Below are 14576 nucleotides of genomic sequence, written 5' to 3'. Positions count from 1 at the left end.
TATCAAAACCTCACAATCAAAACGAAAGTACTTTTTTTTGCACATTTATCCCACGTACACAGCGAGCCGTGGAAGATGTGTGCATTATAACTCATGTGACTGAACTGTCTGTGTTGCTCCAACAAGTCAGGTCAGGCATTTCACGCTCAGGAATGCAGACACAATATACTTAACGCAGTGTTGCAAAAGAGTGAAATAATGAAATATATATCCAATGAAATATTCAAAATGTAATTTTGTAATTTTGTTCAATGTAATTGAATTTTTTTTTCCAATTTTATTTATTTCATTGTGCATTTATTTAATGATTGAATTAATTGTTTATTTAATTTTGACTGTTTCAGCATTCCATACAAAAGAGATAATGAGATAAAAAAAATAAAATAATAATAATAATAATAATAATAATAATAATAATAATAATAATAATAATAATAATAATAATAATAATAATAATAATAATAATGTTTAAACTTTCAAAATGAAACTGAGCAGGAATTACATAATGTTAAATTACAAACACAAATATCTCCGAGACTTAGTATTATAGATTAATTCATGGAAATTTTCTAAAGAAAATAACAAAACAAAAAAAAACTTTAAGACGCGTGAATTTGACGAGACACGATGAAACTCAGTTTTTAAATGTTCATCATGTGAACCATTTAGTATGATATATGTGTGTTATCACCGGACATTGTCTGTCCAAGAATTAATTATAATGATGGAACTGGGCTACAAAGATCTGATGACGTTTACAGATGCTTCAATATACCTTGATTTGTTACTTATACTATTAATAAATAAATATTAGGTATAAAAATTGTACAATTAGACATGTAAATGTGATGTTTGATTGTCCCATTGTTGTACTGCCCCTAAATAGAGGAAAAATGTGTCCTGAGACAGAGATACCTTCACACCTAGGAGACCTGGAGGAGAGACTGGGAATGAAGATGTGAGGGAATTAAAAACAACAAATCTTCTTTTATTACACTTACAATGAAACGCATTTGTTAAGCATTTATTTGATACATACACAATCAAAAATAATAGTGAAAATCAAAGCTCATTTAAATTGTGAATCCTCAGTTCTTCAGATGATCCTGCTCAAATACCCAACAATTAAGCAAATCATGAAGGAAACGTTATTTATTTTTACAAAATCAGAATCAGAATCAGAATCAGCTTTATTGGCCAGGTTCGAACATTGTCCAACAAGGAATTTGACTCCGGTAATTTCGCTCTTTAGGCAGTAAATAAACAAATAATGGCAAAATTATACCAAGATAATGCCCCCCGGTTTCATCTACCTCAAGCAAAAATTCCCAATAAATAAATCATAGTAAGAAGAGTAAAGCTTTGATTTATGTTGTCTGAATCTCACTGTCTGCACAGGTTTGTAAGACGTGTTGTTTGGATAGACACATCCAGATGTTTTTATCTGTTTCCCAGTTGAAATAGAACATAATCAAACAGGTCTTTACTTAATGTCTTCTCCATTCAAATACTTATAAATAAGTTATTATATCTCAATGTATTGGATACAATTGTTGTGGCAGTTTTTATTATATACTGCTATATAAATAAGTCAATGTGATGGTTTATCAACTTCAATATTCTATCTGAAACTCAAACACTAACATTTTATATGAACAATGACCTGAAGCCATAATGTTGAGTCTTTTTTTCTTAAAACTACCAAACAAAATGATTGAACTTTGTAAGATTTTCACTGTGATTGTTGTGATATAAAACCAGTTGAATTAAACAAATCGGCATATTGTAAATAATCACAATAAGAACTTGCAGAAACTTAAAATTAAGTTCAGATCATTCCCAAATCTTAACCCAGGAGTCAGTTAGTCGTGCTGTGCAGACGTCACGAGGCACGGTGAACTTTAGAAATCTTTAATAGGTGCAAATAAGTTTTCATTTTAACTGGGGACATATTTTTTGGTCTCCCCAGGAAATGGAAATTCTGGCGCTGTGTTGAAGTGTCCTGTTAGGAAGATCCCCACCGTGCCGACGATGAAGAGGAAAAAGGCCGCCCAGAAACACACCTTGTCGATCATCTTCCCAATGAGAACCCAGCTCTCAATTTCCTTTATTTTCAAATGCAGGAAATTAAGGTTTAGGTTCCAAAAAACAGTGATTATCATGGCAAAATGTAACAAGTGTACTATCCAAAACATAATGGAGGAAGTGGTGCATGTCGCACACAAACTGGTGGAGGTAATACTCACGGATCCAATGTCATTTTGTTGTTTTGTGCTCTCTGCAATGAAGTTGCAGGCGTCCACGCATTGCTTAATTTCAGGAGCAGCCTGGGCCAAACTCTTGTACAGGTTGGCTGTGCTGCTGACATCTATGTTGTCCACTAGGGGGCAGAAGACACTCACAGTTGGAGGACTGTAGTCACACACGGTAAGGCAGATGGCAATATGTTTGATGGCAATGATGCAAATATAAAAAAAACTACTCTGTGCTGCTTTAATACATGTGTATGTGTATATATATATATATATATATATATATATATATATATATATATACATATATACAGTACAGACCAAGAGTTTGAACACACTTCCCCATTTGTTTGAATGAGAAGGTTTGTAGAATGGCATACCATATGCTTTTAAAACAATAGATAATGAGAATAGATACAAACCAGAGATCCAAACATTTGAATCCCTCTTGTGGATAGTTTTACAACTGCAAGGACACAATTATTTGGTCTGAGAGAGCTGGAGTGTGTGACATTCTCACCAATCGAGCGTGTGAGTCCATGCCTCTCTCTCTGTTTGTCGAACATCATTTCACTGCGAGGTTGCTTCAGCACATATTCCTCTGCTCTCTGCATGAGACCAAAAGAGCTGCGCCGCCTCTCCTTCACGCCGTTCACCTCCGCTGTCTCCTCACTGTCGTCCACCAGTGGGGACATCCCTAAGAAGCGAGGTACCATTTTCAAGAACAGCTGTGGGAGCCAGATAGGATAACAGCAGGCCATTTACAAAAGGCTAACTTTTGGATAAAGATTTGTATCTGGACTTCAGGGGCTGTGCTTACATGCTTGATGCTGTAGGACATAGTGTGAGTGCTCGGACTGCGCAGTGAGAAGTTCAGCACCACAATCTGATTAGTAGCAATGAGGGTGGTGACACACATGACAAAGATCAGGTACCTGTGGAGGATGTTAGAGAAGATCAGTGTTGGAGGGGAGACTGGAATACAGGAAAATATAATCCAAAAAATAAACCCAACAGGGCTCGGAAGAGATGAATCTCGGACTCACTTGCCGATAAGAGGGACAGAAAGAGAAGTCTCAGGGACCTTCTGAGCAATAAGAAAGAGGAAGACAGTCTGCGCCAGCAGGACCGAGATGGACACCGTCAACTTCTGTCCTCCAGCTGTGAGGGGACAACAGAGGAGCAAATCAAGTACATTCCCTGTACTCATGCAACATATACTGAATCCAGCAACATAATAATCATAATAATCATAATCATAATAATCCATTTTATTTATAAAGTGCTTTTAAAAGATCTCAAAGACACTTTCAGTAATGATAATAGTAATAAGTAATAGTAATAATAATAATAAGTAATAATAATGCAATGTTGCATCTGCAAAATGTAAACCAGATAAACTTAACTTTAGTCCTGAATTTGTTTTAAAGTCTTCCCCCAGCTGCAAATACAGTGTAATTATGATTAATGTTACCACTGACTTTGAAATATGTCAAAGTAAAATACATCAGGATGTTGACTGTGATGTCAGAGCATGTGATGTGAAAATAGGTTTTACAGTTTCACATGTTTGTGTTGAAATTTTGAGTTAAGTTGATTTGAAACATCTAATACAATATTTAGAAAAAATTGTTTTGAAAAAAAAGGTTTTTTAAATCCTTTTACGTTTATATGTGACTGATCTGACAGATGCCCCAGATTATCATGGAACGATTAAAGAATGTTGAATAAAGATGTTTTAATCTGTAATCATTAGTTAACTGTCCAACTACAGTTTTCATGTCAGAGTTAAAAAGCAGAGGACAAATTTCAGTGTGTTTACTTGTATACTGACGAATAAAGTGATTGTTATTATTATTATGATTATTATTATTATTATTATTATTATTATTATTATTATTATTATTATTATTATTATTATTATTATTATTATTATTATTACATACATTACATTCATATATTACATGTTAGGATATTGACACTTACAGTCTGAAATAATTTTACTGAATGATAAAGAGTATGACCCCAGAAGGCAGTGCCTCCAGGTTGCTTCAGTAAACAGAGTTCTACACTATGACTTTTGTAATTTCTTGTTAATTTCCTTTTTATTTCTGGGGTTTATCAACAAAGGCAGGAAACAATGGCTGTAGGGACCTTGTGCTGGTAGGAAGTAGGCCAACACCACCAACGAGGAGATGAGGGAGCAGGGCAGGATGATGTTGATGATGTAGAAGAGGGGTTTCCTTTTGATGATGAGGTTGAACATGATCTCCTGATATTCCAGGTCATCTGGAGAATACTTCCCGTTGATCACTTTCTTGGCTGGACGGTGGACGATGGCCCATTCACCATTCTCTGAGAGATGGAAACAGACTAAGCCCAAGAGGAATCATATGTTTTTTAATATTGCAATTTTGAATGTGAGTGTATTCTCTACCTGTGAAAGCCTCGGGGTCGATATCCACCCACTCTATAGTCTCCCCCGTTTCTCCAAGTGTCAAGATGAGGTCAACTTCATTGGCGCTGTACGTCTGGGATCTAGAGACGGGTCAGAATCGACAGAACAGATCAGAAACAACTACTATGGTAATTGAATCATACTGTATGGCTCTGCGTCTGTATTTTTCCGGTGATGCTCCGACCGTACCACACCTGAATGATAGTGTGCAGTTTTGGTAATCAAATGGGAAGTAGGTGACCTCAATGGAACATGTGCTGCGATAGATGGCGGGAGGTAGCCAGTACATCGAACCATCGCTAGAGATCAACACGTTGGCATAGTAAGCCACATCAAATTTGCCATCAATACTGCAGAAAGAATAGCATAAAGAATTAATAAAAAAACACTTTATAAATCTCAGTTGGCTGTGAAAAATACAGAATTTCATCTTATTATGGCCTTACTTGTTCTCCAGGACTATATCAGGGAGCCAAACCGTTTTGCACGGGACACGAATAACTTGAATGCCATAATACTTCGACTCATTCCAGGCAAGGCGATAGTCGACCCATTGCTGTACATCACATGTAAAAGAAAGATAACCGGTGACATGACTAGCCAGACGCAAACATTCAGTCTCTAGTTCTTGGAGACGCAACAAAGCTTTTCCCAGAAGTCTTTCTGTGAGTGGTTCAAGCACATTGATAAGGATGATGAGAGAAAAAAACTCACAATCTCAATCCACACGTTGGTTGTAAGCGTCTCCTCCTTTTCATTCTGTGGCATAAGAGAATAAGTACTGTGAGTGTTTGGGCTTTGCCCATTTCTATGAGGCATTTGTGAGCAACCACCAAAAAAATTAATGATGTTTGCTGTTATCTCCACGTAGAATAGGGGAAATTGTAAGATCATGTGTAGTGTTTGCATAGAGCTGTACAAAACACTCGTGACCTTGTGTTGTGCTCATATGTTCTAATTCGGATCAGAATCTGACTACTTTATCGATTCCTTAAAGGGCAATTTCATTACAGCAGTTCGGTCGGGCACAAACATGAACAAACAGCAAAATCAACAGATTTCCTGAGGTATTCCACCTTAGTCCCCACAGTGCAAATGCCTGTCATGTGAATGCAGGATTAGTAAAACAAATATATACATATAGTTTTAGAAACACTAAAGAATAAAATTCAAGTAGAGTAAAAAGTCAAGACAGCTGACACCAATAAAAACAGTTAAATTAGTCCAGATCCATAATTACAGGCTCAAGAACTACCAGTTAAAAAAAAAAATCACTGTTGAGCAGTCTGATTGCAGATGAGATTAGTTAAGGGCGTCTGATAACGTGGACCTGAAGGCATGTGATGAAAATAATAAGATAAATTGTGCTCTGACTCAAACTTATTATCTGTTTATCTTTCCTGATGACCTGACTCTCCCAGAGCGACGCCAGGTCTCACTGCTGAACATCAAAGGTCTTCGAGCTCACGTTACCTGAGTTCATTCCAAATTAAATAGATGAATGAATACTTAAATTATGAAACATTGAATTAAATAATTTAATATGACAATGAAATAAATAAAAAACTAATAAATACAATCTTTATTTTTTTTAAATTACAACTTTTCTATTTCATAATGGGATATTTATTTATTACATGACACTTTTATTTTGTAATGCCACATTTACATATTACATTTCATCACACTTTTATTTTATTTCATGGCTCTTTTACATTTCATGTTCTTATATTCACCCACGTCTGAGCTTGTTTTAGTTTTTTCTTCCTCTTCATTGGTGTTTTTATCCATAACCATATAAATCTGTATGCATTTACATTATGTTTTCATCGGTTTGCTGTTTTCTTCCGACTTCCTATCCCATGAGAATCCACTGAAGTTCACGCCTGGTCACACCTACATATAAAACCACTTCCCTTCAATTGAAGATAAGAACATGAAACGTAAAAGAGCCATGAAATAAAAAAAAGTGCCATGAAATAAATATCCCATTGTGTAATAAAATTGTCACGAAATAAATAAATATACCAACATGAAAGGATTTGTCATTGAATAATAAAGTTGTCATTTAAAAAATAAAGATTGTATTAATTAATTTTGTATTTATTTCATTGTCATATTCATTTATTTAATTCAATATTTCATAATTTAAGTATTTATTCATTTATTTAGTTTTGAATGAAACTGCGTCCCATAGTTCCTGTCCTTTACTGACAGACCACTAAACTAAACAAATAAGAGAAAACGTTGAAAGACTTTCGGTAAATGAGCAATAAAAGACGTGTAGGACCTTCTAACTAACACTGAATGAAGATGAATCCTTTGCGGTCCTTTCTTAATGACAACTTCTGTGTCTTTATCAAACTTTAACTTTCCATCAAACATGGTCCCCAAGCGTTTATAGCTTGTCTGTTTCTGGTTTCAACAAGCGGGAAGATGGAGCTCTCACCAGTGAGATGAGGTTGGTGAGTGTCAGCTTGATCTGAACTGTCACTTTCTCTTCAGGGTGTTTCGCCGGTCGAATATTCTTGTTGTAGCTTTTAAACAAGTCCCCGATCAGCTCTGTCTCCTCGTTACATCCCACTGCAGGAAGACACAAATATGAATACATTAATTATGCTGCTTCTATCACTTGGAAATATTCTGGGTCAGTTCAACACATTTAGGGGTTTTGCATTGCTCATTTAGTGGTGCCCTGAATGTGGTGGTTGTGATCTCTCAGTTTAGTCTTCTCTGCTCAGAATATTTCCTTCTGGTGTTTGCTGCATTCTCATATGCATTCACCAGCTAAAGGAGATGGACATCAATTTTTATCATAACCACAGGGCCCAGAGATCCTCCTTAAAACTGCAGTCAGTGCCAGTGCTACCTTCATTGAGAATTTGTCCCCCCAGAAAAGAGAAACAGGAGACATTGACACATGCAACAAAGCAGTAAAGACATCATTCCTCTGTCCATCCATCCCTTTAGCGGTCATCAGTATTACTTTTACCTCCTTCAGTTGACACTTGGAGAGACAAGATCATGAAGGTAGGTGATCACTGAAGGACAAGGTGGAAAAACTTTGGAAGATAAAATCTAAATCCCTGTAATCTGGCTGACTCTATAGTGGCACAGAGGCACAATGGCAGCATGCATGATGTGTCAAGCCAGCGCGACCTGAAAACATCTAATTAAACGGTCTGGGTTGGAGAAAATTGGTTGACTTGGCTTCATTGTCCAATAATTTAATTTGATTCAGTTCACCTTTGTTCATAGAACCAAATCTCACCTGCAGTACACCTCAATTTATTCCAAATTAACACAAATCCAATTAAATAACTAATATTTATTGCTTCACTGAGCAAGCACCAGGCGACTGTGGAAGGTAAAAACTTCCTTTTAACAAGAAGACAGCTCTGGCAGAAACTCAGAAACGGACTGGTTGGGGGTTTTGTACACAAAAGACAATCAATGTGAAATCAGTAAAAAGAACAAAAGAAGCAAGTCATTTTTATGTGGGGATCATCTGCAGGATCTGAACTCCATCAAATGCTTTCCTAGTCCTAACATCACACTTGGATTGAGTTTGACTGTTTACTAACAACTATGACGATCAGAAAATTCCTCTATCCCTCAAAGCACCTCCATGTGTACAGGATCCTCATCAATGGGAGGTCTTGTCTTTTTCTACATCTTCATGTTTACAGGACCATACGGGTCTGACATGTCACTGAGAGGTTTCTCAGCTGTTTCACTGAGCTCTGCTAATGAGATAATGATTTCAGTTTGATTTCAATAATGATTTGTGCAGCCCATCCGGCCCCAATCCACCCGTCCCTCGTCATGTGTTCTTAAACTCCCATCATGTTCAGTTCTGTCTCTGCAGCAGATTTCTGGCATGTCGTTATCTTATTGTAGCAGAGGTCCATCAACCACAGCAGCTTTTCATACACCGGTTCCGTTGTTCTCATGACAAAGCACAAGGAACTGCTTTCTTGATTTGCACCCGATCGTTATCTATAAGCAGTCTGTGGAACATGTGAACACTGGGGTGGATGTGTGAGAAGGTATGTACTGTCAATTGGGAACGACAGAACCGGCAAATGTTTTGTATTTAAATCGATTCAAGAGCATCTGCTACTATGATGTTACCATAAAAAAAGGTTGCTTTATTTAAAAATGAAGTATCTGCATGAATTTGACTCTTTACATCAGTGTGCGTGCAGGTTTTAATGAAGCCCTAGGAACAGAAAGTTTTGTATACACAGTAAAAGTAGCACTGGCCATCTCTGGGCACTAATTCCTCTGGCCGCATTAGTTAGAAAGCATAACAGGCTTTGTTTTGCTGGCAAACACGGCACCACAGGAGCCAATGAGGTCGAGTCAAAGGTTTGCAACTGCGCCACTTACTTACCCAGGCCTGTCAACATCCCAAGAAAGGTTGCAACTCCAAACAACGTCCAAAAGCTTCGCACGGCCATCATGTTTCACAACCTCTCCCCTGCACTGCACGGCACTTTGTTTAAATATAAAGTGTGAGGGGAGACAAAGACAGTGGGAGGAAAGACAGAGAGGAAGAGCCTTAAATCCCCCCACCAAACACCCGGACCGTTGCCCAATCCTGCTCTCGCTGGCCGGGGCTCGGGTTACACGGCAGCTGGAGCCACTAAACCCGGACCTCAAGTCACACTGCGGTCACCCACAATAATCATCATCACAATCATTAGACAACAACCTCCATACTGGACACAAATGTCTGTTTGTTTTGACTGGCAGTGTTGTGCGGTTTTTTCGGCCTCCGGGATTTGTCTGTGATTCTGTGTTTGTCAAACACAGAGAGAAAGAACAGACTCCTAATCCCTGTGGGTGCTGCAAGGAGAACAGGTGACTGGTACCGCCGGCCTGCTCTCCCTCTGCTATGTGTCCAGGGTATTAATACATACTGCAGACTCTTACCACTTCATCTGCAGGACTCCAGCAGTGTGAGAGAGAGTCCAAAGACTTCAGGGGTAAGGGGTGGATGCAGATCATGCTCTTAAAACTCCTAAAACCTCAGAGACGCAGCCTGATCCGCACAAAGATAATCCAGCTAACTCCTTTGTTTTTAACAGCTTATGCCACAGCGACGACTGCGGAGAAAAACAAAAAAAACTACAGAGACTGAATTTTCCGTTATTATTAGTGCTGTGAGTAAGAGAAGTTGCGTGTCCCCACAGCCACAAGGGCAAGAGACCATTTTTTGGAATGTGCCACTTGAGTTGCTCAGTATGTGATATACTTCTAAATATACGGTTAGGAAAACAGAGATGAGGGTCTTTACGGCAACTGGAGCCTGCAGATGGCAGATTGTGTGTCTCGCACTTGCGGCTCAGAGACAGAAGGGCTGAAAGCTGTTCCCCTAAAATCCCAGGCCTCCGCCTAGAAGACCCTAATGTTTATACACATGACAAAACAAACAAAAAAATGTGTAAACCCTCCAGCAAATATATATATATATTTTTTCTATACTGTATTAGCAAAGTGTGGTATTCGGATCTCGAGATTTGGGTTGATTGCTGCTCGTGTTTTGGTCGGCTCCGTGTCGGTTTTGTGTTACGTTTGTGGTTTTTGTTGCAGATTTCCAGTACTTGACGTGTGCCTCCGTGTGTTCCTGCTTCCTGGATTGGCAGTGCCCCCCAAACCCCCCCCCCCCCCCCCAAAAAAGAAAATTCAAAAAAATTCACTGGGTTTGTATGTGTATATGTATGTATGTGTATGCGTATGTATGCATATATATATATGTATATATACTAAATACAGTAATAATGCACATATGTACGTCTCAGGTTTCTACCGGCATGTTATCAACCATTAATATGTGTGCAGACAAGGTAAGAAAAAAAGCAAAGTGTGGTGTTATTTTCTTTTACTTAGAAGTAAAGTTGTTTGTTGTTGTAATATTTGACTGATGAGATTTGAGATTTCTTGCATAAAAACTGACATGAACACAAAATTTCAGACCAACACATGTCATTGTTTTTACGAGTCATTTAGCATTATCATAATTAAATGAAACATGTGATTCAAACTACTGAACGGTCAGAATGATCAAACAGCTAAAGCTGAAATTCTTTCTTTTTTATAAGTAACGACCAAATGTTTCTTTAGGTTCAAATTTATATATATAGCCTATGTGTATATATATATATATATATATATATATATATATATATATATATATATATATATATATATATATTTTTTTTTTTTTTTTTTTTGTTAAAGGTTGGAAAAACTATTACAAATTAAATCAGAAAGACTACAGTCCGAAAAACTACAAGTCCCTTCCTGGAGGAGTGCGTCCGAAGCCACGCCCCCGAAGCATGTGACGCGCACATCCTGGTCACTGAAGGAAAACCAGCGTGACGGACGAGCCAGCGGTCCAATGAACTTGCGAGGCTCCCTCACGTGATCAGATGGAGCCTTGCTACCGGCTTGCTACTTCCAAGGGTGATTCATTTATTTTGAAAACACCCCCAGTTTTTTCTTTTACTTTTTTTTCTCTCTATGAGTACATTGAATAATTTTATTTTTTTTCTATTTAATAATTTATTGATAATGTATGATATATTTATAATATATAATTTATAATACATAATATATTTATAATATATAATTTGATTAAACAATAATTGTCATTATAAAACAACAACAAAAACAAGTAAAAAAAAATATTTACAGCATAAAAAGTCCATATTATCTTTTTTTTTGCAAAAATCACATAAGCCTGAGTCTTCAACTTTGATGTACGTGGCATGAACACTCAATTGTCTTCAGAGTTTTTGTTTTTTTGGGGCTTCTTTCCAAAAAGGGAAAAAGGTGCAAAAAGGAAACCTCACGTTAACCTTGTCCAGATCCACAGCATCAACATCTCTGTGTTTGGAGGATCAGCCATCATACAACAGACTGTGGTTGGACAAACAGGGCATTCAAACTCTTTATTGGAAGAAATTAGTACCATGTGCTCTGGACAGGAGACAGAGAATAACCATCAAAATTGTTATCAGGAGCAATGTGCTTCACGTTTCTGATTTTCTTCCTATTCATGACTAAACTTCTGGAGCGAGCCGTCTTCAGTCAGATCTCACAGTTCCTTTGTGACAACTACCTGTTTGATCCACATCAGTCTGGCTTTAGGCAGGGCCACTCAACTGAAAATGCTCTTCTGTCAGTCACTGAGTCATTACCACCTACCAGATCTGCTGGTCCATCCTCAGTCCTCATACTGCTTGACCTGTCCACTGCCTTTGACACGGTCAACCACCACACTTTCCTCTCCACACTCTCAAAGCTTGGCATTTCAGGATCTGTCCTCTTGTGGTTCATGTCTTACCTCGCAGGAAGATCCTTCAGAGTATCATGGCAAGGACGAGTGTCCTAGATTGCATGAGCTGGCAACAGGGGTGCCACAGGGATCAGTGCTTAGCCCTCTTCTCTTTTCACTGTACACCACTTCACTAGGTGAAATCCTCAGCTCTCATGGCTTCGCCTACTACTGCTATGCTGATGACACCCAGCTCTTCATTTCCTTCCCACCTGACTCGCCTGTCTTTCTGATATCTCTGCATGGTTGAAGGACCGCCACCTTCAGCCAAATCTGTCCAAGACTGAGCTTATTGTCTGTCCAGTCAGTCATTCCCTACCTACTCAAATAAACAGCTGGATTCCACCACACTTGTGCCCACATCTTCTGTTAGGAATCTTGGTGTCATATTGGACAGTCAGCTGACCTTTAACGACCACGTTGTCTGGGTTTCCTGGTCTTGCTGATTTGCTCTTTACAACATCAGGAAAATCAGACCCTACCTGACAGAACATACGACACAGCTCTTGGTTCAGGCTCTGGGGCCTCATTTATAAAAGAGTGCGTAGGATTCATACTAAAAGGGTACGTGCGCTCAAAAGCCGAAAATGGCGTGCGCACAAAAAAATCCTGATTTATAAAACTGTGTGCATGCACGTAGCACGCCATAGGCTACGCCCTACCCTATGGCATAAGCTCTGCGTCGATTTAACGCAGGACCATAATTCAGGCTTTACAACAACTCACACACGCGCGCTGCACAACACACACACACACACACACACACACACACACACACACACACACACACACACACACACACACACACACACACACACACACACACACACACACACACACACACACACACACACACACACACACACACACACACACACACACACACACACACACACACACAAGCATACACGTGTGCGTATTTAAAAATAGAGCGGGAGCAAAACTTAGTTTGATTGTACTTTATTTAAGTTATTACATTAATCAGTTGTCAGGACTCAGCGTGCCGGGCTTCATCCGAGCCTGATCGCGCGAGACCGGGAGAACTGCTCAGCGCTGTGAGTGACGGGCACGAGACCCCAGCTCTCTGGCTGCTGAGCAGCCTAGTCACTTTCCGATGCCGGTGTTCTGCCGAGTTGTCCTTCCTCCGCGAACCCGTAGGATGAACAGAAAACCAAGATTGGTCAGCACCTGTATGTGCACCGGGATGGCGCGATTCCAGTGGGTCGTTCTGTCTAACACTGGACCCAGTTCAGCACATAGATCCAAGAGCACTGCTCTAGGGAATCGAAATCGGCTTATTAGCCAGTCATCATCATGGCCCAGGAAATCTTCATGGTCCCTAAATACACTCTCCATCCTGATCCTACCATTTACGTGATCTTCAGTGCCAGCGCATCCATTGTGCAGCATTATGCACGTCTGTCACCACGCAATTTATATCAGAGCACTTCTGCATCTAGTAGACTTCTCTGCTCATCAGAATTAGTTAGAGGATTTGTCCAGCTCTTTGCAGGACTCAGCACGGAGAAATCTGCACTCATGCCAAGATGATCTTATGATGCTGAATTTAAGACCTAGTTTTGCTGAATAAAGGGACTGTTGTGTTGGGTGAGAAGGGAACAAAAAAACATTTTTTTATTTTTAAAAAACCTAGGACTAGCACAGCAGCACCACATCAGTAGTCTGACCAGCACGTATCCATGTTGGACCTCCTATGTGATTTCTTGCTTTTGTTGTTCTCTCAGATGTAAGTCGCTTTGGATAAAAGTGTCTGCTAAATGACAGTAGCCTAGTAGCAGTAGTAGTAGCAGTACCGGTAGCAGTATCAGTAGCAGTACCAGTACTAGCAGTAGCAGTAAAAGTAGCAGTAGCAGTAGTAGAAGCAGTAGCAGTACTAGTGGTAGAAGTAGCAGTAGTAGCAGCAGCAGTAGTAGTAGTAGTGGCAGTGGCAGTAGTAGAAGTAGTAATAGTAGCAGTACCAGTGGCAGCAGTAGCAGCAGCAGCAGTAGTTGTAGCAGCAGCAGTAGTAGTAGCAGTGGCAGTAGTAGCAGCAGTAGTAGCAGCAGTAGTAGTATTAGTAGTAGTATTAGTAGCAGTAGTAGCAGCAGCAGTAGTAGTAGTAGTAGTAGTAGTAGTAGTAGTAGCAGTGGCAGTAGTAGTAGCAGTAGTAGAAGTAGTAATAGTAGCAGGAGTAGGAGTAGGAGTAGCAGTAGCAGTAGCAGTAGCAGTAGTAGCAGCAGCAGTAGTAGTAGCAGTACTGCCACTACTGCAGTGGCAGTAGTAGAAGTAGTAGAAGTAGTAATAGTAGCAGTCGTAGTAGCAGTAGTAGAAGTAGTAATAGTAGTAGTGGTAGTAGCAGTAGTAGCCGTGGCAGTAGTAGTAGCAGTAGTAGAAGTAGTAGGCTAATAGTAGCAGTAGTAGGTGTAGCAGTAGTAGCAGCAGCAGCAGCAGCAGTAGCAGTAGCAGTAGTAGCTGCAGTAGTAGTAGTAGTAGTAGTAGTAGTAGTAGTAGTAGTAGTAGT

At 39.2% G+C, this 14576-nt stretch overlaps 1 protein-coding gene across 1 annotated transcript; it reads right to left on the bottom strand.

The window, feature by feature from the left end:
• Positions 1-967: 967 nt before the first annotated feature.
• chrne (cholinergic receptor, nicotinic, epsilon) lies at positions 968-9302 on the bottom strand. Its single transcript, XM_061740907.1, has 12 exons — positions 9107-9302; positions 7160-7293; positions 5425-5469; positions 5157-5266; positions 4905-5060; positions 4690-4790; positions 4407-4607; positions 3299-3413; positions 3073-3187; positions 2773-2980; positions 2247-2380; positions 968-2105 (listed from the first exon to the last, which is right to left on the bottom strand). The coding sequence occupies exons 1-12, from the start codon at positions 9174-9176 to the stop codon at positions 1938-1940; spliced, it is 1557 nt and encodes a 518-aa protein (XP_061596891.1). The 5' UTR covers positions 9177-9302; the 3' UTR covers positions 968-1937.
• Positions 9303-14576: the final 5274 nt, after the last annotated feature.

Source organism: Cololabis saira, chromosome 14 (assembly GCF_033807715.1).
Source record: "Cololabis saira isolate AMF1-May2022 chromosome 14, fColSai1.1, whole genome shotgun sequence".
Classification (NCBI taxonomy): domain Eukaryota; kingdom Metazoa; phylum Chordata; class Actinopteri; order Beloniformes; family Belonidae; genus Cololabis; species Cololabis saira.
This window is presented reverse-complemented; position numbering and strand designations above follow the sequence as displayed.

Bases quoted from the DNA above. Each gene is read 5' to 3' on its own strand.
- chrne (XM_061740907.1), bottom strand. From the start codon at position 9,176: ATGATGGCCGTGCGAAGCTTTTGGACGTTGTTTGGAGTTGCAACCTTT. The intron at 7,294-9,106 runs GTAAGTAAGTGG...GTCTTCCTGCAG, and splicing joins TGGGATGTTGACAGGCCTGG to TGGGATGTAACGAGGAGACA. The intron at 4,791-4,904 runs GTGTGGTACGGT...ACCCGTCTCTAG, and splicing joins AACTGCACACTATCATTCAG to ATCCCAGACGTACAGCGCCA.